Source organism: Cervus elaphus, chromosome 29, assembly GCF_910594005.1.
Source record: "Cervus elaphus chromosome 29, mCerEla1.1, whole genome shotgun sequence".
Taxonomy (NCBI): domain Eukaryota; kingdom Metazoa; phylum Chordata; class Mammalia; order Artiodactyla; family Cervidae; genus Cervus; species Cervus elaphus.
In genome coordinates this window covers 57787545-57811660 of record NC_057843.1, presented here as the reverse complement: position 1 = coordinate 57811660, position 24116 = coordinate 57787545, and the positions used below count along the sequence as shown (strand labels likewise).

General features: G+C 45.0%; 1 protein-coding gene and 1 non-coding gene across 2 annotated transcripts in view; one reads left to right on the top strand and one right to left on the bottom strand.

Annotated features, from left to right (window-relative positions):
* The first annotated feature begins 13231 nt into the window (after positions 1-13231).
* GNE (glucosamine (UDP-N-acetyl)-2-epimerase/N-acetylmannosamine kinase) overlaps positions 13232-24116 on the top strand; it is a 51696-nt gene continuing 40811 nt past the window's right edge. Inside the window, exon 1 of the mRNA XM_043891332.1 lies at positions 13232-13370. Coding sequence (XP_043747267.1) covers positions 13320-13370 — 51 coding nt within the window. The 5' untranslated portion in view covers positions 13232-13319. The remainder of the gene's footprint in view (positions 13371-24116) is intronic.
* Positions 16836-16970, bottom strand: LOC122686356. The gene has a single exon (XR_006338724.1). It is a non-coding gene; the product is annotated as a small nucleolar RNA SNORA70 (small nucleolar RNA).

Below are 24116 nucleotides of genomic sequence, written 5' to 3'. Positions count from 1 at the left end.
TGCCTAAATAAACTGCGAGCCAAGGGACCCATAAGTTTTTTCATCTGCCATAGTCTTGGGAGTCTTGTGGACACCGGCCCCATGGGCTTTCAGATCTAGGTGTTCTGGGGGCTGTCCCTCAGGCGGGAGTCTTAGAAGTTGTGGGACTGGATACCTTGCTTCTAACCCAGTGGGACCCATTTTGGACTTCCAGCCTCCAGAACCTTGAGATGATAAGTTGGTGTTATTTTAAGCCACTGAGTTGGTGGTAATTTCTTGCAGCAGCAATTGGAGACTCACATAGAGAAGTGAAGGGGCGTCACAGAGACAATTTGGAAGGGGCACGATGGCAGTCTGGAGATGGCCCAACTGGCTTACAGCTTCTGTTCAGCCCCAGCCAGTATTTCTTAGAGGGAATAGAGGGTCAGAATTGTCAGATTCTTCAATTTTCCAAATAAGGTGAAAATACAATTTCCATGTCAAAAAAAAGTTGGGGGGGGTGCCTAGATGTGTGGTCCAAATCATTCACTCCTCACAAACAGTGAAATCACCCCCTTTTAAAACTGAAGAACTAGAACGTCAGCTTGTGGAAGCAAATCACTCAAGGTCACATAACTTGCCAGCAGTAATATTCCTTCCTTCCAACCTGACTTGCATTAGGAAAAAATTAACTATATATGTGAATTTCGGAAGGCAAGACAAATTGACTATCAAGTTACTACTCTCAACTACACCCAGAAAACAAATATGCCCAAGACAGTTTATGCCGGAAAGATCCTGGTGCCCTGGAAGGTGTCAGGGCCATCCAAACATCACACTTTAGCCAAGAGAGCAAACAGAGGCCTGAAATTACAAAAGAAGCTCAAAAGGTCTGGTGGTTTAAAAAAAAAAAAGTTCCGCATACCATAACCCGAAAGTCTGCTTTTTGAGTAAGAGTTATTTTCTGAAAGTCAGGACAGCCTTTACCCATTTGTTTATTCTTTAATTTGTTCATTCATTCAGCAAAGTTCCATAAACATCCCCTAAGGAGCTTATTTCAGCCGTGGAGACAGGGGCGTAACCAGTAAATAAAAGCTATGTGATATGGAATGAATTGGAAGAGGCCCCAGTAAAGAATTAGGAGAGTATCCAAAATGAATAATAATAACTAATCTTCCTGGGCACTCATTACGTTCCAGGCATTTTCTAAGTGCTTTACACGTATCCGTTTATTTAATCTTCACAAAACCTCTGAGGAGAGCAGTAGCCTGCTCCCTACATTTACCTTAGAAAATTCAGGCACAGAATGGTTTCATCACTCACCAAGATCACAGAACTAATAAATGGGTTTAGATCATCTGGCTCCACAGCCTGTATCTTTCATCATCTCACTCCAGCTGTTGGGAGGACAAGGCAAGTGTTGACGTTGCTTCTAGCCAGAGGGATTGGGGAAGGCTTTGTGGAAGAGGTGGTATTGGGTTAAGCCCTGAAGGAGAAGGGAAAGAGCATTCCAGGTTGAGAGGGGAGATACAGAGAAGCAAAAGAAAAAAATTGTATTGGGGGTAAGCAGTTGCTAGCAGGAGTAGGCAGACCGTGTGGATGGGGAGGGTGAGATCTCTGATAAGTTTCATATTATTCTGAAGGTGTTAGGAAGTCAGAGTTTTTCTGAGCAGGGAAGGGCTCCATTCTAACACTTTCTATGTATCCTTTCAATCAATACTTACTTAACATCTAATTAAACACCTGTTTGAACAGTTAATTTAACACCTAATATTGAATGCTGGTAGAGGGGAATTGTTTCTGCTGTCAAAGAAGTACACCTTAATTGAAGGCACAGGAAATAATACTTCAAAAAACTGTACCACAAATTTAAAAATATGACAAGAGGTGTTCCAAGGCAGTACATGAGAAATTGTTCAACAAACCATTTCGTGAAATTTGGCAAATTTCAGGGTCTGTTAATCCTCTCTCTGGCTTGGGTTGAGGGTTTGCAAGGGCAAAGTAGGGGAGCAGTCTGGGGAGCCAGCTGGAGAAGTTCATGGTGCCACATACACGGCTAGCCCTTGAGCTACCAAACACAGGAACAAAATAGTTAATGTTGGATCTGGCTCCCCAGCACCCTCTTCCTAATCTGCATCATGGCCTAGGGAGAGGAGAGTTCCCTGTAATCAGAAGCTAGGAGGAAGGCAGTGGCTAGAAATAGGAGCCTATTGATTCCCTTGATTCAGAGTGAGAAAATTCCAAAGCTTCTCTCCTAGACTACAGTCTAATGATCTAAATATCACTGGGGAAAACTGTCCAAGATTTGGAAATGGACAGGGGAGATTACTAGGTTTCCTTTCAGTGGAATGCTTATTACTGCCTGCTGTAATCTCTGTGATTTTCTGATTCTACAGGTTTATACAATTTGATTTCTTATTGGCCAGGCTATTTTTTTTATCTCTGGAGGAGTTGAAGTAAATTTGTAGAAAAAATTATAATAATGCAAAGTTTCTTATTTATAGCAATGTAAGTGAATTTTGTCTGGTGAGGATACAACTGATTTCTGTAGAAAATGGAACCCCAAACATTACATTTTATTGCATGAAGATATTAACCAGTTTTACATGTATTAGCAGAACCATTTTATCTTTCCTCATTGCCTCTTCCTCAAATTCTGCTTTGAAACAGTCTTAACATCTTTCTGGTGCCTTCTTCCGTTTCTGGGTAGCAGTAAGATGCCCCCTAATTAATCTTTACTGTGGGACCATTGTATTTTCACATTAAAAAATGATTAAAAATCATGCTTTAACACTGTTAATTCCTGCAGGTTTTCCAGCATCTAGGATAATCAGAAGAAAGGAAATGCCACAATTTCCATTAGTGAGCCAAAAGTCGTTTCCAGAAATTGTAACTGAGGTGCTTGTTGGCAATTCTTTGAGAATTCTAACTGGAGTTTTAAAACAAATGCTTTATGAGAATTTAGAAAGAAAAAGGAAAAAATGTTTACTATTATATTGCCAATTACTGCACTAGGTGATTTACATATATTATCATAACCCTTGGGAAATCTTTGAAATAGGTATTATTGTCCTAATTTTGTAGGTGAATAAACAGGAAATATTTGATTAAGTATTGTAGCACCCATCTGCAGATCAAATCACATAAGTGGAAAATTACTGTAATGGTTCATAAACCACGGTGGTTAAAAGGGTACATGGTAAATAAGGGTATAAAATTCAATAAAGATGTGAGTGAAAGGACAATGAGCAAGACCAAAGTCCCAAACAAGAAAAACTGGCGGCAGTGCTTGGGCGGGAGCTCTTAATTACATGGGTATGGCTTGAAAGCTTCTTTAGATAACCTGTTTCTTTAGACCTCACCTCACGACAAACCTGCCCACACATCCACCCTCTGCTGTCTGCTGGCCTTCCTGAGCAAGAGAGAGGGAACTTAGGACCACTTCAATGTCTGCCTTCCTACATCACTCTCAAAGGGATGTGTGGTCCACTCCCACAAGGCAGCCCCACTAACCATGTGGCTGATGGAGATGAAGCAGCTTCTTAGAAAGACTGGATCCACAGATCCACTGCATCTGCAATATTTCCTCTCTCAACTGCAAGATCTGATGCAAAATGGCATAATGCTAAAATTGTAAACCTGGGTTGTTGCGTTCTTCTATACTTGCCTCTTATATCTCATACAAAATAAGTTTATCATTAAGTAAAAAAGGGAAATCTGGAGGGAAAAAGGTTTAATTTATTAGTTTTGATTTTGAAGTGAAAGTTGCTCAGTTGTGTCTGACTCCTCTTGACCCCATGGACTATATATAGTCCTTGGAATTCTCTAGGCCAGAATACTGGAGTTGGTAGCCTTTCCCTTCTCCAGATCTTTCCCAACCAAGGGATCGAACCCAGGTATCCCGCATTGCAGGCGGATTCTTTACCAACTGAGCCACTAGGAGAGTCCAGTTTTGATTTTGAGCCCTCCCTTAAAAGCAGAGACAGAGGCAGAGGGAAAGCAGGGACAGGTCCAGGTGTGCCCAACAAGCCTAATTAGCTGAAGCATATCACTGCCCTGCTGCTGCCAGACCTCAGGCTCTTCTCATCCACGTGGCCTCCTGATCAACAGTGCTTTTTACTTCTACTTTATCAACACTCCTGTTTTTGGACACCATCTCCTCAGAACGCAAGACAACTCCAAGAGATCTTTCAAGCATAAGATCTGGGACTTCAGGCCCCAAGAGTCTCTTCAGGCCTCGTGTCCTCCTCTGGCTCCTGAGTCCTGCCTCCAGGTCTCACCCACCCTACCGTCCATCTCTTCTATTCCTCCTCTCTGTGCCTGCCTGTTTTATTTTATATTCTCATGAATGTGTCCCCCATCAAAGACACACGTACATACAGCCCAGACTAGTGTGTTAGGAGTTCTGCAACTCACTGACATATATTTGTTGATAGAAACCAGAGCCTGGGGTGGGAATTCTGCCTGACGCTAACACATCTCCTCTACCTCTGGAAGCTGCCACCGTGATCAGGTGGATGGGAGCCTGGTCCTACCCCATTACATTCTAGGGCGTCTGCTCAGGTGTTTGACGCAATTTGGGCCTCCTGTTCCAGTGGCAGTGGGACGCAGCTCTGGGAAAGCACCCTTCGTTCCTCCCCAGGACGCGGTTCCTGAAGAGTGGAGGCCCTTCTACTGGTTGCATTCAGGACCCGCTGCTGTTTAAAGCGGGTATTGCCACTGTCTGACAAAAGGAGCCTGTGTGCAAAGGCCTCCAAGCTGGTGCAGTGTGGGTGGGGGGTGTGCAAAGGCCTCCAAGCTGGTGCAGTGTGGGTGCGGGGAGCCTGCGGCGGCGGCGGGGAGAAGGCCTGCCCACGGGCTGTCCCCGGAACGCTCTCCGGGGCCTCTGGCTCCCTGTCCCTGTCCTGGAGGAGCCTCGCTCCGGTCGTCCTGACACAGGCTGGAGCCTCGGGAGCCCTGCCTTCTCCCCGTGTCCCCCCCACGGGTGCTTAAGGGGGAGGGTTGGCTTCACTCTCCCCTGGCGACCAGGTTGGCTTCCCGTCCACAGTCTACGACGGGAAGCCGTGACTGTCGCCTCCCCCGCCCCGACCTCGGCACCCAGGTCTGCACTTGGCCCCGGCAGCTCCCCAGCTGGCTGCCTGTCACAGAGGGCAGTGCGGCGGGCCTGCCGCACCCTGTTCCTTATGGACCTCCTCATTCCTCGGGCCACCTGCCCCCAGGCTCACTCTTCTTCTCTGAAACCCTGAGCTGTTCCCGCCAGCCTTCCCAGAGGCCTGGCCATGAGGCTTTGGGCATTTCTGGTTTTAGTTCTGGGCTCCGAGAGGGGAGGAGAAGGCAGCCTTTCTCTCTCGCGGAGGCCGATGCCGGGCAGGAAGGCAGGGACCCAGAGGGGCCACTGCCGGAGAATATGAGTGCGGGGCGACGGGAGGGCCAGACGGCCCAGGTCTCTGGGTGCCCTGGGCCTGCGGGCAGGAGGAGATGGGTTGGGAAGCCTTCAGATGCGGCAGCTCGCGGCCGTCTGGTGCTGGTGGCTGGGGAGGGTCCTCGCGTCCCAGGCTCCCGGGGTCAGCGAGGGGCCTGGGAAGGCCACTGCTGGCTCTTAGGAGAGCTGTCTCAGGAGTGTGGCGGGGCCTGAAGACAGATGGGGAAAGTCAGGAGCGAGTGGGCGGTTGGCAGGCGGAGACCCTCCGTGCACCCCGCTCTCCCAGGATACTGTGTGAGGAGGGAGAGACAGGGCGCTGACAGGCCGGGGACGTTCACAGTCACAGGGAGAACCGGTTTGCACTGCCTGTGTTTGTTTTTGCCCTAGAGACACATGCAGGTACTCAGAGAGAAGACCTTGGAGAAAGGGGCAGGCCAGAAAGATGTTACAAAGGCCATGTTGACAAAGCCCAGTCCCCAGATCACACTGCTGGTGGGAGGGAGGCCGCCTGTGGGACCACAGGTGTGACCGCCGGGCTCAGTAAGGCCCACTGAGGCCCTTGGCTTAGAGTCTAAGCCAAGCTGAGTCTCTCCCCAAAGCTGAGTCTCCCCGAAAGCTGAGTCTTGCCATTTTAACAGGGCCTCGCCTGAAGCCCAGGGCAGCCTTGTGAGAAGAATGTGGGTCCCTCAGGGGAAGGAAGAGGGTGAGTCACACACACAGACACACACACACACCACCCCCAGCCAAACCCGCAGAGCGGGCATGAGTCAATTTTCCTTTCAGTCACCTATAAGGAAGAATTAGATGGAAAACAAGAAAACACCCAGGGTTAAAATAAACCCTGTCCTTTCTAACCTCCCGCCTATTGCACAGAGGCAAATGCGGAGCAGAAGGGAGCCTCCAGCCTGGAGTTTAGTGCCCTGACTAGGGGCCTTGGTAAACACGCGGCAGAGCTTCCTAACCAGGGCAGCAGGTCGTCCACTGACCCTCTCAGCCCTGGGAATGAGTGGGTCTGGGGTCAACTGCCTTGCCTGGTACTCAGCTTATAGCCGTGCCAGGCTGTTTGTGCATATTGGATTGGCCCAAAAGTTTGTTCAGGTTTTTCCATTAGATGTTACGGAAAAGCCTGAATGAACTTTTGGGTCAACCCAATAAAAAGGCACTCTAATACCTGCTGAATGAATGACTGCCTGAATGTATTCATTTTGACGCATATTAGAAAAAAGATCTATAATTAGCATGTTAATCCTATGAAGATCATAAAAGGCACCGTTGAATGAGTGACAAAGTGTATTTACTGTGCACTGGAAAATGTATATAATTAGCAAGTTAAACCTATGCTTTCACAAATATTATCTAGGACAAGGCTACGTTTAGAAAAAGAATTGATTTAAAGTTGATTTCAGGAGAAACAAAACAGCATGATTACAAGCAGATCGGACGGGCAGTCATCAGACAACATACACTGTCTCCCCCACTGCCTGCATCACTCACGAGGGCCTCGTCATCGTTCTGTTTGGGTCTGGGGAGAGCAAGGAAACTCACTGAGAGTCAGGGGCTGCGTGTACATTTTGCATTGGTACCTCCTTCCACCTGGTACCAGCCTTCTGAATATTCCCTCTACAGACATACTATCAGCCTTAGAAAAGTTAAGTAACTTGTCCAAGATCAGTCAACTGTAAATGACAGAGCCAGGATTCAAGCTTGGCTCCAGCTGACTTCACAGCCCCACTCCTGTCACTATCTTCCAGGCACGAAGAGTGAGTCAGTCTACAGGAAATGTTCAGCCTAGGGTAGGAAGAAGGAGGGAGTTTCCTTGGAAGGTTCTCTCTCTCCATGACGTCAATGATGAGTCCATCTGCTGAGCCACGGTGGGGGATTTGAAAAGAAAACACCCTAACTGATAGAAAATGAAAAGAAATAAAAGAACTGGGAAAGGAAGACCCTTAGAGAGGGTGGAACACCCATGGCACCCCATGTCAGGAACTAATACCTGTGGATTTGTCCTCTGCAAGATACCTTTACACTTATCCCCACATTCAGGGGGAAGTCTCCAGTTTTCACAAGTCCGCTCCTTTCCTAGAGTAGGTACTCATGTGGCAGGTTGAGTGGTGGTACCCTGTGTTGGTCAGGGTTCTCCAGAGAAACAGAGCCAATAGGATGTATTGATTTATAAAGAGAGAAAGAGGCTTATTTTAAGGAATTGGAAAACGTGATTGTGGGGGCTTGGCAAGTCCAAAATCTGATGGGGGAAGTGCCAGGCAGAGACTCAGGGAAGAATTGCAGTTGAGTCCAAAGGCAGTTAGGCTGGAGACTCAGGAAGAGCAAATACTGCAGATAAAGTCCAAAGGCTGTCTGCTGGCAGAAGCGTCCTTCCTGCTCTGGGGAGGTCAGCCTTTGTTTTATCCAGGCCTTGAACTCATTGAGTGAGGCCCAATCATGGAGCATGGAGTACAATCCCTGAATAATGTTTGAGCACATATCTAGGCACCATGGACCAGAGAAACTGACATAAAATTCGCCCCATCACATCCCCCAATCCCTGTCAAATCCTTGGAACCAGTGGGTGTTACCCTATCTGAAAAAAAGAGTTTGGGGAATTAGGTGTCTTGAGATAAGGAGATCATCCTGGACCATCCAGGCAAGCCTTTAGTCCAGTGATAAGGGTCCTTACAGGAGACACACAGGGGAGAGATGCACGGGAGGGGAAAAGGCCGCATGGAGACAGGAGACGGGAGTGACGAAACCACAGTCCAGTCAGCCCCTGGAATAAGAAGAGACTAAAAAAGTATACTCCCCTGGAGCCTACAGAGGGGGTGCAACCCTGCCAGCCCCCAGATTTTGGACTCACAGCCTCTAGACTGAGGGAAATACTTAAACGTAGTTTGAAACCACCCAGTTTGCAGTGATTCCTTACAACTGCCTGGGAAAACACATTCAGCAGGGCAATGGCGAGTGCCCCGCTTCCTTGCTTGCGTGCTGTGGTTCCTCAACCTCAAGCTTGCACACACAGAAGGAAGGCGAGAGGCAGTCTCCTCTACTCCTCGTTCTTTTTGGGGACTTCAACTCCAGGCCCCCAGGCCCCTAACAGGACCCTTAGCCTCTCTTCTCCATCTCCTGCCCAGGCTCTACTCCACCAAAACAGCTCAGTTCTGCTGCCCCAGTGCTAGCTGGCATCTCTTGCCTGCTCAGCACCCCAACCCCCTGTGCCTGCTTCCTCCCAGACTGCCTGTCCCCAAGGACATGGTTCTGATTGTCTCTTTGGACCCAGGAGGACTTTATCCTTCTACTCAGCCTTGGACCCACCTGCTATTACCGTCACTCAGGTCAGCAGCATTTGTCGTGTGTAATCTAGGAATCAGACCTCCTTCAAATTTCTAGAGGCACCTAAAAGTCCCTGCCCTCTGTAAGCTTACCCTCTGCTCAGTAATTTCCCTTCTCCTTCTCTCCTGGAACACATGGTCTGTGGCCACCAGTTTCTAGCAATCTGCTTTGTACCTGCTCCTCCTCTGACTTTCTGGGGGTGAGGGTCCCACTGTGCAGGATGTTAGGACCAGGATCTAATCGCGGGCCCTCTTTGAAGTGTAATTTGTTGATCTTTGCTATGGAAGAGGCCATAGGCCAAACGGAAGCAAGGCAGGGGCTAAATTTGACACAAAGAGTCACTAATGGTTATTTCATCAAAGCTGTGTGTTATTTCATCAACACAATGCTTAGCTATGTTTGTATAAGAAAAGATAAGAAACAATGATGTAATGTTTCCCAACCTAGAGTAGTTAAAATTTACATAAGTGTTAACACGGGCACCAGAAAAACATGAGGTGAGGCCTGATTTTAAATCTTACATCTTAAAAAAAAATCACATTGCAAAATCCACTTTAATAATCAAGATATTTCATAAAAAAATATATTTCATCAGTATAGATTTGGATTTATTTATCAATGTATCATATTCTTTGAGTACGAGTATGCTTTATCTACATCTGAATTTCTTTAAAAAAAATCCTCTTTCATATCTTTAGTATAGTTGTTCTCACTTTCAGTAATCTAAAACATGTTGAATCACTTTTAATAGTTCAAATAGTCTACCCTAGACATAAATCATGACTATTAAGGCTGAACTGGGAAATTCCCTGGCGGCCCCGTAGTTAGGACACTGTGTTTTCTCTGCCAAGTGCCTAGGTTCAACCCCTGATCAGGGAATTAAGATCCCTGATCCAAGAGAGCTAAGCTACCCAGTGCAGCCAAAAACACACAAAAAAAGCAAATAAAAAGACTGAACTGAACTTCAGCTCCAAAAAGGCCATTCTGTCTGTCTCAGGTTTCTTTCACTGTCTCATGAATACCTTATCCTAGCCCATTTTAATTTAATTCACAATTCATTGAATGCTACTATATTCATTGAGTGCTACTATGTACTTGGAGCTCCCCTTGGAGCTCAGCTGGTAAAGAATCCGCCTGCAATGCGGGAGACCTGGGTTTGATCCCTGGGCTGGGAAGATCCCCTGGAGATGGGAAAGGCTCCCCACTCCAGTATTCTGGCCTGGAGAATTCCCCGGACTGTACAGTCCTTGGGGTCGCAAAGAGTCAGACATGACTGAGCGAATTCACTTTCACGTGCTTGGCACTATGCATGATTCTGGAAATACAAAGATGAACAAAATAGCTGCGGTGATCCTATTGGGGTCTACTCCCAGTGTCAGGCTGGTGAACTGCCGGGTACTGGGGCAGCAGTTCTCAAAGTGGCCTCAGGACCCTTGGTAAGGAAGGAGGAGTCCCTGAGACTGGCTGTGTGTGAAGCCCAAATATATTTCTGTGTTCATCATAATATAGATTATTCTCTCTTTTTTTTTTTTTTGCAGTATTTAGGGGATATACGGTTGCTGTGAAGGCCAAGGTAGTGAATACCCAACTGTTTATTGCATCTAAGAGAAGCAAAAGATTAGGTTCCTGCAAGCCTCTGGTCACAACATTTTTGTCAACCGATTGATATATAACCTTGTTTGGTGTGTGTTTCTGTTTAAAAGGCAACTTACTGAGAGAGAATGGGAAACTTCTAGGGTATCTCCCATCTACTTCCCTGCCTTCCCTGGGAGGATGTCATGGTATGATTTCTCAGGCCTTCCGGGTTCTGAGGAGGAAGGGGCTTCTGCCCCAGTCCCCTCAAAATAGGGCTTCAGAGTGTGAACCTCCTTGCTGCAGTCTGGAGCAGGCTCCAGCAGGAAGATGCCCCACATCCCGCATGTGGTCAACGGGCCGTTTGGCTGTGTTGTCATTCTGGGTGTCTGTGCTGGGACCAGGGGAGTTGGCACCTAAAAGTAACCTGTTGTATGTTTACTCTCCAGCCAGCCGGGCCCATCTGCGGCCTGATGTGTGCTTAACAAATATGAGCAACTGAAGGGCAGCATCGCATGAGTGGCCTGCCCAGGGACACTGCTCACAGCTGAGCCAGGGGGCCCCCAGAGCCGCAGCCTGAAAACCAGCCGTGAGACTATTTCCCAGGTCCGCTCTCAGAGCTGGGCTTTACTGATAGAGACTAGAAACGAAGGGAGAGGACTTTTTAAGACCATGTTTTTATGTGAGAAAAAGCAAACTGGATGTGAAGAGATGAATGGGAATGAAGAGTGGACATTAATCAGAAAATGATGCCGAGGGTTATGTATACCCTTCATCACATTTGGGAAATGTAAGAAAATTTTTCAGTTATTTAAAAATTACTCTTTGGTGGTCCAGCTGGTTTCTCCGGTTGCAGCACTGCTTCAAGACCAGACCATGGTTTGCTTCAGAGTCCGTAAATACTGATACGTAATGATTAACTAGGAATTTCTGTGCCTGGAGGGGAGTCCATGATGCCTAACACTCCTGAACTTCCCAACCAAATTGCAGGAGACAATTCTATTATTTTTTATGTAATTATAAATTCCATAAGCTTTCTACATGTAAATATTTCAGTGGAATTTCTTAGTAGGAATATTCCCATCATTTGGTATTGCGCTCAGTCGTGTCTGACTCTGCACCCTTTTGGACTGTAGCCTGCCAGGCTCCTCTGTCCATGGGATTTTCTAGGCAAGAATACTGGAGTGGGTTGCCATTTCCTCTTCCAGGGGTTCTTCCTGACCCAGGAATCGAACCTGCATCTCCTGTGTCTCCTGCATTGAAGGCAGATTTTTCACCTGCTGAGCCATCAAGGAATCCCATCATTTGGGGCAGAAGAAGTTTTTATCGTGCAGGACAATTTCTGACATTGCAAAAAAGTTCCTATCCAGTAAAACTAAAAGCATCTGTTGCTCATCGTGGCAAATAAAGATCATCCCCCCCCACACACTTTGTAATATACCCCTTTGGGGTATGGAACTGCCTCCCTTGAGAATGATTGCCACCCAGAAGTAGATGGAGGATACCTGGGAATTTCAGCTCCAGCCTCCCTCAGCCTAACCCTGTCATAATGTTTATTTCACTCCTGCAGTCTTCTTGATGGGCTGAGTAAAGGGGCCCCATTCTGAGAGGCATTGTTATGAACTAAACACTTGTGCCCCCCAAACTCACATGTTGAACTCCTCCCAAATATGATGTCTTGGGAAGTGGGGCCTTCATTGGAAGTGGCAGTAGAATGAGAGGTTTTTTGTTTCACCGTCACATGCGATGCTTGCTCTGGATTTCGGTTGTACTTTAATGAGTTAAGGAAGTTTCCAGATATCCTACATGACAAAAAGAGCTTTTCTCTTGGTTTCAGTTTTTTTTTTTAATTGGGAACAGGTGTAGCAAACACTTTTTCAAAATCTAATTTTTGTAATTTTTCTCTTTTGTTAATGTAACGTCATATCAAAAGACCTCTAAAGCTGGATCATACTCACAGTCCAGAGACAAACATTTGGTCATTTGGTATTATTCTTTTCATACATAGTTAGATTTTATTTACTATTCTTTAAGTCAATTTCATTTCTCAGTTTGTGCCAGCCTGTGATAGTTCAGTAAATGTGCTAGCCTATGCTCAGCTATATGCTCCGCATTCCATTCATCCGTTTTTAAAAACAGCAGTATAGAGTGTTCTCGTCTTAAAAACTGATTATTTTTCTTTTTTGGCTGTGCAGCTTGCAGGATCTTACCTTCTCAACCAGGGATAGAACCCCAAGCCCCGACAGTGAAAGCTCCAGACCACCAGACCACCAGGAAATTCCCCCAAATAGATTACTTCTAATCGTAGCTTTCCTTAAGTAGAATGTACAGTTATGTGGTAGATAAGGCTAGGACGGTGATGTGTTCAAATGAACCTATACCAGTGAAATTAAAATAAGCAAATCATCAGCCTATATCCCTTGCCGCCAATCTGGCTATGGGGGGGTTCCTGAGCCCCCAAAATATAAGATTCCTCCCTTATAAAATGTATCAACAGTTTTCAGTCCTAATGCAGCTTAGATAAAGTGCAACAGTATTGATTTTCCTTCAGTCTCAGGAAACTAAGGGTTTTAAGTATCTTGAGGCCTGTGACTGTGAAGGAACCTTAAATCCTCTTGTTTAATCTTTTTATTTTCCTTCTTTGCTCTAAACAATACATCAGTAAATGTTTTGCCTCTGTGTGAAGCCAATATGAAGAACACTATTGAGATTTTGATCGTAGATTTTTGTTTCTACCTTTAAGAAACTCAGAAGGAAATAATTTTTCTAGTGGAAAATAAAATCATCAGGTAGAATAGCGCATCCAAAACAGGAAACTAACACTCAGACACTGACTGTCCTACTTTTAAGCTCCTGTCCAGGCAGACAGGAAGAGTTGAGAGTCACATTTTTTTTTTTTCTTCCTTTTCAGAGAGGCGGAGCTCAAGATTTAGTTTGGAATTCAGACGCCTATTTATGACTGCTCTGGGGTAGTTAAGCCAAGAGAACACACGGCTGCTCTGCTCACTGATTCAAACGCCAGGTACAGAGCCTGTGATCCAGGATGGACATTAACATGTATGCTCACCACGCCTTGGGCCTTCCCGGCCCCCATGTAAGTAACTTAGTGATTTGACAGACTTTTATCATTGAACATGCAATCAGGAAAAAAAGGAGAAAATGACCAGGAGGAAGAGGAAAAGCTTTGGTTTTAAATCTATCACACCTAGCAGTTTTTTCTAGTGTCATTTTTTTTTTTAACTGCTGACTCCTGGCAGCAGGAATTCTCTGGTGGCTAGTTGTCTCTGAGTTCCTGTGTTGAAACTCACAGTCTCTTAACAATTCTAAACACAAAACCGAAAATGGAATCTTTCCATAAGATTCCTGATGCTTTCATCACATAAAGAGGGTAGGCTTTTACTTTTTGAGACATCTGCTTCATAAATGTAGTTTTTTTCCGTAAGTGCAGTGTTTACTGCAATTTTATTTTTTCCTTTGCTTTTGAAACATGGTATATAGAGCTGCCTGGCTTGTAGCACTTTTTCTCCCAGCTATTTACCTATTGACTGATTATACTGGTGAGGGAAGTATATTTATTTTGAATTTAATTAGTATCTGAGCCAAATTAAATGGAAATTGCTTACATTTATCAATATATAATATGTCATATCATATGCTATACTATAACATAGCTTATTTAACCTCAAATTTTTACTGAGAAATATGGAAATGCAGATGTTTCAGAAAATCATCATCACAATTCAATTTGGTGATTTATTAAAAAATGTCTATATATATTCAGTTTAAAGATCATTTATAGTTAAGGAATTGATTTATAAGCACCTTTCAATTAAATTATGTCATTCTTGCAATTATTTTCAACACAGTCTACTAATTATATCACTAATGCCTAATTTCAATTTATCTTCTTCAATGAGAATTTATTATTTTTTATTTTTTAGTAGCACTTCCATTTAAATTCAGGGTCACATTTTCTAACCTTCTAGTTGGAACTTCGTAGGTTTTGTTTTTTCCTCATGTCATCAATGAATTGTGAGAAATGGTTGTCTCTGGTTACAAAGTTACTCCTATTTTTCAAGTGACTGCTTTTTTAAAATGCACTTTGAAATGACCATTTCATCCATCTGCCTAATGTCTGGTCCTTCTACAACCACATCAGTTGTGAAATACTCCATGTGGCCTCTTTCAAGTCACTCTCCCACTTGATGGTACAACCATATTTTCCAATATTTCTCAACAAAACTTCTCCTGTCAGAGCTAGTCTCAATCCTTCCTTACTATCTTCAACCACACTGTATCCTCATCTGGGAAAATGCTCACTTAAAATGTGAAATGGGTAGGATTTCACGGTAAACTGAGTTTGAGAAAGAAAAGAGAAGTCAGGAGCGGCTCCCAGGTTACGGGGAGGGTGACTCCCATCACTGAAAATTAGACCAGAGAAAGGCCAGGTGTGGGGGGGAACGGAGAACTTCACTGCGGCAAACTGAATTGAAATGCCCATGGAACACATGCGGAAAAAGGTATCCTAAAAGGAGTTGGATATTTGGACTTGGACTGAGAAGACTGGGCCACAGATTCAGATTTAGAAATAATGTTAATGGTTGTTTTTTAAGCCCCGCAAGTGGATGAGATCACATAGTGCACTAAAATGAGATGAAAGGAAGGCTAAACAGGGAAGCCTAGAAAACTTTAAGTAGGGGTTTGGTGACATATAGCAGTCAGAGATATTGGAGGTAGGTGGAAAATCAGGAGATGTCGTGAAGCCCAGGAAGAAGAAAGCTTTGAAAATAAAGCAGTGGGGACTTCCCTCGTGCTCCAATGGCTAAAACTCTGAGCTCCCAATGCAGGGGGCCACGGGTTCGATCTCTGGTCAGGGAAGTATATCCCGCGTGCTGCAATGAGGACTAAAGAGCCCATGTGCTGCAACTAATACGCGGCACAGTCAAATAAACTAATTAACAACCACAACAAAAAAAGATAAGGCTGTGACCATAAGTGTAGAGAAGGGGTTAAGAGAATAGGAGGTGGAAGGCAGAGAAGATTCTATGCATGGGCAGTTGGATGAAGTGAGCTGGAAAAGAGGGAACCCGGCCAGGACACACCACAGTCTATTGTAACATAAGGTGCAATAAACTGGGTTTCCACGGAACTTTACTCCTTATGAAATTAAACAATGTCGAAGAGTCTGTTTAAGACTTACGTAACGACTCTATATAAAATATTACAGAAAGAGTTCTGAACTGGCCAAGAGTAGAAATATAACGAACTGGGATCCAGGAACATAATAAAAATCTGATGAAACAGGTAGGACAAGAAATGTAGTTGGCTGCGTGGGCTGAGAGTGAACAGTGTATTTCAAGACAGATACACATTTTATTGGGTGAGTTATACCTATCACAGGTCTGTCTCTCCAACCCATCTCTCGCTTCAGGTCCTCAATCACAAATTCAACGTATCCACATCAGACTTCATTGTCTTCTCACCTACTCCAGCCCATCCCCAACCTGCTTCTCTACTTTAGGGAAGAGCTCTGCCAGCTACCCCATTGTTAAAAGTGCAAACCTGTGTCATTCACTCTTTTCCATTGTCATCTTTTCCGTCTCATCTCTGCCATGAAGTTATGTCCATTTTTCCTTCACATTCTTTTTTTTTTGACAGGAAAGTAGGATTTATTGGTGGGCATGAGTAAGGAGGGAACGGTGTCAAGGTTCTCACGAGTGCAGGCCCGCTGTTTGTCCAGATTAGGAATGTATTTGACCCCACAGTCATCCAAGATGAGCCACTTTTATGCCACCATGTTCTCAAATTCTTCCACATTAAACTGAGTAAATCCCCACTTCTTGGAGATGCAGGTCTCCTGGCAGTCCAGGCACTTGAATTTGGCCCTGTGTAGGGCCTCAATTGGGCTTCCTTGGTGAATCAGACAGTAAAGAATCCACCTGCAATGTGGGAGACCTGGGTTTGATCCCTGGATTGGGAAGATCCCCTGGAGGAGGGCATGGCAACCCCCTCCAGTATTCTTGCCTGGAGAATCCCCTTGGACAGAGGAGCCTGGCAGGATACAGTCCATGGGGTCACAAAGAGTTGGTCATGCTGCTGCTAAGTCGAGTCAGTCGTGTCTGACTCTGTGCGACCCCATAGATGGCAGCCCACCAGGCTCCTCTCTCCCTGGGATTCTCCAGGCAAGAACACTGGAGTGGGTTGCCATTTCCTTCTCCAATGCATGAAAGTGAAAAGTTAAAGTGAAGTCGCTCAGTCGTGTCCGACTCTTTGCAACCCCATGGGCTGCAGCCTACCAGGCTCCTCAGTCCATGGGATTTTCCAGGCAAGAGTCCTGGAGTGGGGTGCCATTGCCTTCTCCCAATTGGACGTGACTGAGCGACTAAGCACAGCAAAGGGCCTTAATCACATACTCCTTGTTCTGCAACTTGGACATTATGATTTGGCCAATGCGGACCCTGGCCACTCTGCCCTGGGGCTTCTTTGGAAAGGCACTACACACACCTGTCTGGAACCTAGATTGGGGACAGCATGCCAATCATAAATGTCTACTGGAAAGGGCTGACTCCAAGGTACCTTAGGGCAACCTGCACAGGCTACAGGCTTCCGACACTCCTAAGGAGGCTGCTGTTTGCAGCCCTTGTGCACTAGGCCCCCTTGGGGAAAAGAGCACAGCGGGCTCAGTGGGCTGCAAATCTCTACGTTCTTTTGACTCCGTTCTCTTGCTTTGCAGTCCTACCACCAGCACTACCGTGCTGAAATCGTAATCTTAACTGCCTACCTTCTCCCAGTCTTTCCTCCTCTTCCCTACCCATCTCCCACACCTCTAATGAAGTAAATCTGATCAGGTCCCTCCGTGACATGGCTGGCTGATTAAAAAAACCTCCCAGTTCCAGTGATAAGAAAGAAGGTCCCACCTCCTTAGCATGACATCTTGCTAACCAGCCTTGCCCTACATCTTAGCTGACCCAGCCTAACCTGCTGACCCAGCCTTGCCCCACATCTTAGCTGCATCTCAAGACTTTCTGCCTCCTCACATCCACCTTCTAACACTGCTAAGTTTCTCCTTGTTCTTCAACTCACCATGTTCCTTTACATTTGATTTATGCTAAAGCCTGCGCAATAGTATTGTTCTACTAAGATCATTAGCTTGGGTGCTGGAGGAGGGCCAATGGGAGAAGTTGAACATAAGTGATTAGGACCAGCCATAGAGCAAAGAAGAGAGGTGGCCATGACCTTTGCTAAGAGATGTGATCCCACATTGAACTCAGTGCTTATTAGACTATTTCTTAGACAAATCACAATTCAAGGGAAACAAGTATATCTAATAGAGATAACTCCAAAGAATTTGTAATTTGATGAGAGAAATAAGACATAGAATGAGGCAACTAACGTGACTGATTTTTTCCTGGGTTCATTATAAAACATCAGATTAATGGCTTTACACTCATAAATATATCACTGACTCAATGGACATGAGTTTGAGCAAACTCCGGGAGACAGTGAAGGACAAGTAAGCCTGGCGTGCTGCAGTCCACAGGGATGCAAAGAGTTGGACATGACTTAGCAACTGAACAATCACAACACACATATATACAGACATTCAAAGATACTAGATAACTAATAATGTATGTGAGACACGGTGGCAGAAAAGCGGCTCATCCTGGATGGCTGTGGGATCAAGACAAGTCCTACAGGAATTTGGAGGAAGACAAGAGTATTTGGGGACAGAGTGCTCAGGTTACGTTTACAACAGAGCTAGGACTTGCAGTCTGAGTAGGGCATATGCAGCAGGAGGAATAACCTCCTAATTATGGGAAATGACACAGACAGGCAGAAGAGGATGTGTGCAGGGCAGAAGAATCCGGGTAGGGGGATTATGCTGACAAGGACAGGAAGACGTCAGCGTGTGATTGTGGGGTCCCTTCAACGTGTACTTTGATCCCCTAGGCATACCTACATACTTTGCCTAGCAGAGAATGGGTACCACTGAAGTTGTTTTTTTTTTTTTGGTCACACCTAGTTCTCCGGCCATGGATGAACCTGTGCCCTGCAGTGAAAGCACAGTCTTAGCCAGTGGACATAGCTGATTGCAGTCTTTTAAGGAGATTAATCAGGCAGTAGTGTGCAGGACAGGTTAGAAAAGCAAGGGAATTCAGGCTGAAAGAGCGGTAGAAGCACAGTAATCTAGGTCTGAGATGTCACAGTTTTTTATTCTAAGACACTATTGAATAATAGGTTTTTGTAATAAGAAGCTCTACATTAAATGTCTACACTGATTATAAAATTTTAGGTATATAAAATTACAAAAATGCTGGCATCTCAGAATTAAGAACATAAGATAAAGATCTGAACTAAGGTGATGATGAAAGGAATGAGAAGAGTAGATGCAAAAAAGAAAACATCTTGAAGAATTTAGATATTAAAAGTCAGAAGAGATTAAAATAAGACTCCATTGTCTTGAGTCTGAATGAAAGTGACAAATTGTTACCTTTAAAAGAAGCCGGAAGGTCAAGAAGTAAAAAACCAAACTAAATTTAACGTAGAGTTGGAGGTGAGGAAATATCTAGCAGACAGTTGAAGATACAGGCTTAGAACTAGGAAGAAAGATCAGGCCAGAGTATTATCCAAGGAATTACCTACAAACAAGTCATAGTCAGAATGGAAAGTCTGAGAGTGAATGACATTCTGAAAGACCAAGTGTGTAGAAGACCTGAGGGAAAAGGTGTCATTGCAAGGGAGTGCCCACATTTCAGGACAGAAAGGAGGGTAGGGGGAAAAAAACAAATTATTTGAAAGTTTGACTTAGATCCAGAGTAGGAACATGGAAAACGTGAAGAAAGGCTGAGGTCTTCTTTTCATGTTTAGAATTTATTGTTGTTCACCATGTATATTTGAGTGTGTCTTAAGTATTCACCCAACCTAGATAGCATATTAAAAAGCAGAGACACTACTTTGCCAACAAAGATCTGTCTGGTCAAGGCTATGGTTTTTCCAGTGGTCATGTATGGATGTGAGAGTCGGACTGTGAAGACAGCTGAGCACTGAAAAATTGATGCTTTTGAACTGTGGTGTTGGAGAAGACTCTTGAGAGTCCCTTGGACTGCAAGGAGATCCAACCAGTCCATCCTAAAAGAGATCAGTCCTGGGTGTTCATTGGAGGGACTGATGCTGAAGCTGAAACTCCAATACTTTGGCCACCTCATGCGAAGAGTTGACTCATTGGAAAAGACCCTGATGCCGGGAGGGATTGGGGGCAGGAGGAGAAGGGGACAACAGAGGATGAGATGGCTGGATGGCATCACCGACTCAATGGGCATGAGTTTGAGTAAACTCTGGGAGTTGGTGATGGACAGGGAGGCCTGGCGTGCTGTGATTCATGGGGTCGCAAAGAGTCGGACAGGACTGAGTGACTGAACTGAACTGAACTAAGTATTCACAGCCTGGGCTTCCCCGGAGACTCAGTGGTAAAGAATCTGCCTGCCAATGCAGGAGATGCAGGAGACCTGGGTTCGATCCCTGGGTCGGGAAGATCCCCTGGAGGAGGAAATGACAACCCACCCCAGCATTCCTGCCTGGAGAATTCCATGGACAGAGGAGCATGGCGGGCTACAGTCTATGAGGGTCACAAACAGTTGGATATGACTGAGCATTCACGCCTCTAAGTACCTTCACACAGGTATGAAGAAGCCCACTGTGGCATTCCAAAGGAATGTCCATGTGGGCCCCCACTTTCATCCTTAGCTGGATGCCAAGTCCTAGCTGTGGGCTGTTCCTCAGCTCCAGAGGTTCTGGACATGTACCTGGCCTAGTTCCTCAGCTGTTGTGGAGAAATCATGAGATTTTTCCAAAGGTTTATTGCTCAGCAGTTCCTTTAAAGTCCAAAAGAACATATTTCCCACATTACTCTTTGATGAGCAGTTATTTAAGAATGTAATTTTGTTAATCCAACTTTTTATAACAGGGTCAAAGTTAAAAACGAACTAGTTTCTAACGCTTTTCCAGTTCAGCTGGAATAACTGTGCCCATTCAGCTTTCTGGACCCTGCTGGTCAGGGATGACTGAGCTGTCTCTGGCTTAGCTCATTGCCCTAGCAAGACAGATGAGAAATAAAAGTATTCATCAGTGCAAAATATGATATTTTCACAGCCCACAAAAATACATTAAGAAATTGTCCAATGAAGAGCAGCATTTCACAAACACACACACATGGTCCTTGCATTTATTTGTACTTTTCTTCTATAATTGGGGAAACTAGCAGAGGCATGGCTCACCATGGCAGGCACTCTACCAAGCTAATTGGCTGACATGATTAGTAACTGGGGATATGAACAGTGATTATATTTTCCCAAAATATGAAGCTGAAAAAGGCTTCTCTTCTCATCACAAATATTTTAATCGGGATGTTTGTAAGCATATCTTACAGTCTCATGTTCTTACAAACCTGAAGTTGACCCATACAGTTTGTTCGCATTGTTACTGAATTATTTTCCGCCAGTATAAACTTACCCCTTACATGACTTTCCCAAGAGGAAAAGAAGTGTTTTCTCCTCTATATGGTGAAGCCTGATCAGTGTCACAGAAGTAATTCTCTCTTTCGAGGAGGTACCCACATGACTTGGTTAGGCTGTAAGCAATCTGGCTTATGCAGTGATACTTGCTTTGTAAGATGTGCTTTATCTCTTTATATACTCAGGAGGCTCTGACAATTAAAAGGTCATGGTTGAAAAAAAAAAAAAAAAAAAAAAAAGGTCATGGTTGAAATACAGAGCGGGGTAGGAGGAACAACTAAGGCAAGGATATTTATTAAACAGAATCATCCAGATAATACGGTGATTAATTACTCAGCTTTTCCCATCTGAGGTTGATTTCTTCATGATACGGGCCGAGAGCAGGAGGGGCAAGCTCATGTCACTATTCCTGCCTCTCTTCCACACACACCCCACCTACCACCCACCTCCCCCCAAAAAACCCACGTGGCAGACATCACAATTTTCTTTTCCATTGGACTAAGCCTTGGAGTTTGGTGTTCATATCTTCTGACTACAAGGAGTAGGGCACCTTAAGGAAAAGAGGATTTATTTTAAGGATACACATAGTTTGAAGTCAGAGAGTTGTTCAGGATCCAAGGCAAGTCAGAGACTGGATTCTTGCCCTATGGCCCACCTGTTCAACCTCTCGTAACGTAACTGTGCTCTCATTTCTTGACTGACCAATCTTCTTTATATTCCACAGTCTAAATGCTTCAGAGAGTCAGTTTAACATGCTTCCTTAATTACCATTGTATCTATTACTAAGCATAGCTTTGGTTCCAGGTTTTGTCATGGGTCATGGACAGGCAGCTCTTGGTTAGGCAGCCCATGGATACTGGTACTTTTTGTCTTTATCTTAGTGGTAGTTATCCAAGTGTGTTCAGTTCATGAAAACCCAAAATTCAACCATGCTTGTTATGTGCAACTTTCTTTGTTATAATAAGTTTATTTTTTAAAATTATGCCAGACTGACCTCATTCTCTTTTTTGAAGCATATCAGGAGAATGTCATAGGCATATATGTTGATTTTAAAGATATCTTTTAAAATTTTCTAAGACCATTATGTGCAATTCAGAGAGAGATGGGCTGTGTAGTAGAAGAGTTATGTGAATTCTTAACAACTTATGCAAAAGTTGACAATTAAGATCACCCTGAAGACAGGTTTCTGTCATGATATATGTGGGTTCTGCAGTACAGAGAGGAAATGTAGGTCGAGTATGTGAGATCAAGGGCTGGGCTCTTCTGCTTAATAGCTGTTTGACCTTAAGGAATTTTTCCTTCTATGCTTCAGTCAGTTTTTCTGTCTATGAAATAGAGGTGATAGAGTCTACATCTTAAGATGGTCAGGAGTACTGAGTGAACATAAAGTGTTCAGAACCCTACTAACGTGTAGGTAGAGAGGCAGAGTACTTTATCATTAAGTCACGAAGTTAAAGAGCAAGACAAGTCTCTGTTAGAATAAATGTGCCCAAAGTGGCCAGATGAATGTCTGTCTGGATGCTGTAGAGAGATCTCTTCTGCTAATGAGAAGGCTGAATTAGATGATCTCTCAAGGTCTACGGTTCTTTGACAATCTAATTGTGCCCTGAATACTAAATTCTGTTTATGGAGTAATTCTATAGAGTTACTCACTAAGAGGAGCCGGGGTCACCCATAACAAAATGGGTGTGCTTTGGAAACATCTGAGAACCCAGAGAACCAGTAGCTCCTCTGTCTAACGTTAGGTGAAAACATGAGAAAGTTCAATAGCCACAAGCTTGGGAAAAACACTTGCCTGTAAGATTGAAGAATCAAGAAAGAAACACGTTTGTCTGCTTCATTTCTTCTTTAAAATGACCACCTGGCTTTAGCCATCATCGGGAATGTACTTTAGGCTCAAAAGGAACAAACACACACCTTCGGTGAGTTGCCAAGAGTAACAAGGTAACTGCCTTGCTTTGTTTGCAAGAAATGTTTGCTAAATTTTTTTAACTCTGATTTTATTTCACTACAAAGCCATCAGTACTTTTTTGCAGTTTGTAGAGCTCTCAGATTAAAGCCAAAGGAAATCAAGCCAAACAAAACATAATGACTTGAGGAGTGGCCAAGAGGATGGAGCAGGAAGACCTGGTGTTCACCTCCTCCCAGAGGCACACCAAAACTGCAATTATTTACAGACAAAGTATCCATAAGAGCACCCTGAGGACTAACAAAAAAGGTCTTCTAAAAGCTGAAGCTGAAACTCCAATACTTTGGCCACCTCATGCGAAGAGTTGACTCATTGGAAAAGACCCTGATGCTGGGAGGTATTGGGGGCAGGAGGAGAAGGGGACAACAGAGGATGAGATGGTTGGATGGCATCACCGACTCAATGGGCATGAGTTTGAGTAAACTCCGGGAGTTGGTGATGGACAGGGAGGCCTGGTGTGCTGCGATTCATGGGGTCACAGAGAGTCAGACACCACTGAACTGAACTGAACTGAACTGAACTGAACTGAACTGAAAAGCTAAAGTTACAAAGAAGGAACCACAGTGAGAAGGGGAGGAGGGGCAGAGATGCGGTTAGTCAAGACTCATGTCCCCCAGGTGAGTGATGCACAACTGGAAGGATAATTACAGTTGCGGAGGTTCTTCCCCAGAATCAGGGGGTCCAAGCCCTGCATTGGGCTTCCATCCCAGGGATCCTGTACTGGGGAGCCCAGCCCCCAGAACATTTAACTTGGAAGGCCAGTGGGACTTTCTTTAGGGAGACCCAGAGGGTTATGGGAAATAGAGACTCCACTCTTAAAGGGCACACACAAAATCTCACACGCTCCAAGATGCATGGCAGAAGCAGTCACTGGAAAGGAGCCTGGATCAAACCCACTTGCTGATCTTGGAGAGCCTCTTGTAGAGGCAGGAGGCAACCGAAACTCACCCTGGGGACATAGATGCAGCCATTTCAGGGAGGTCAACCCACCAGGAGGGCCCTGGCATGGGTAAGCACCACTTTAGAGTCTCCCCTGTAGCTTATTAGTGCTGGAAACTACTTGCCCACCAGCCAATCAGCACCAGTCCAGGGATGCCCCAGGCCAGGTGCCCCAGATGGGTAGGGTCTTGACCTCACCCCCTAGCAGAAAGGACTCCTTGAGGCTCCAGCCTTGTGCCAGGAAACACCCTCACCTACCAGATGGCCCAGGGCCCAGCCCCACCCACCTAGTGGGTCTACATCAGCGACAGAACCTTCAGCCCCTCAGTCAGAGATCCCAGGACCCAGCTCCACCCGTGGGTTGACACTAGTCTTGGAAAGAGGCCTCACCCACCTCTGGTAGACACCAGCTCCGTGAACA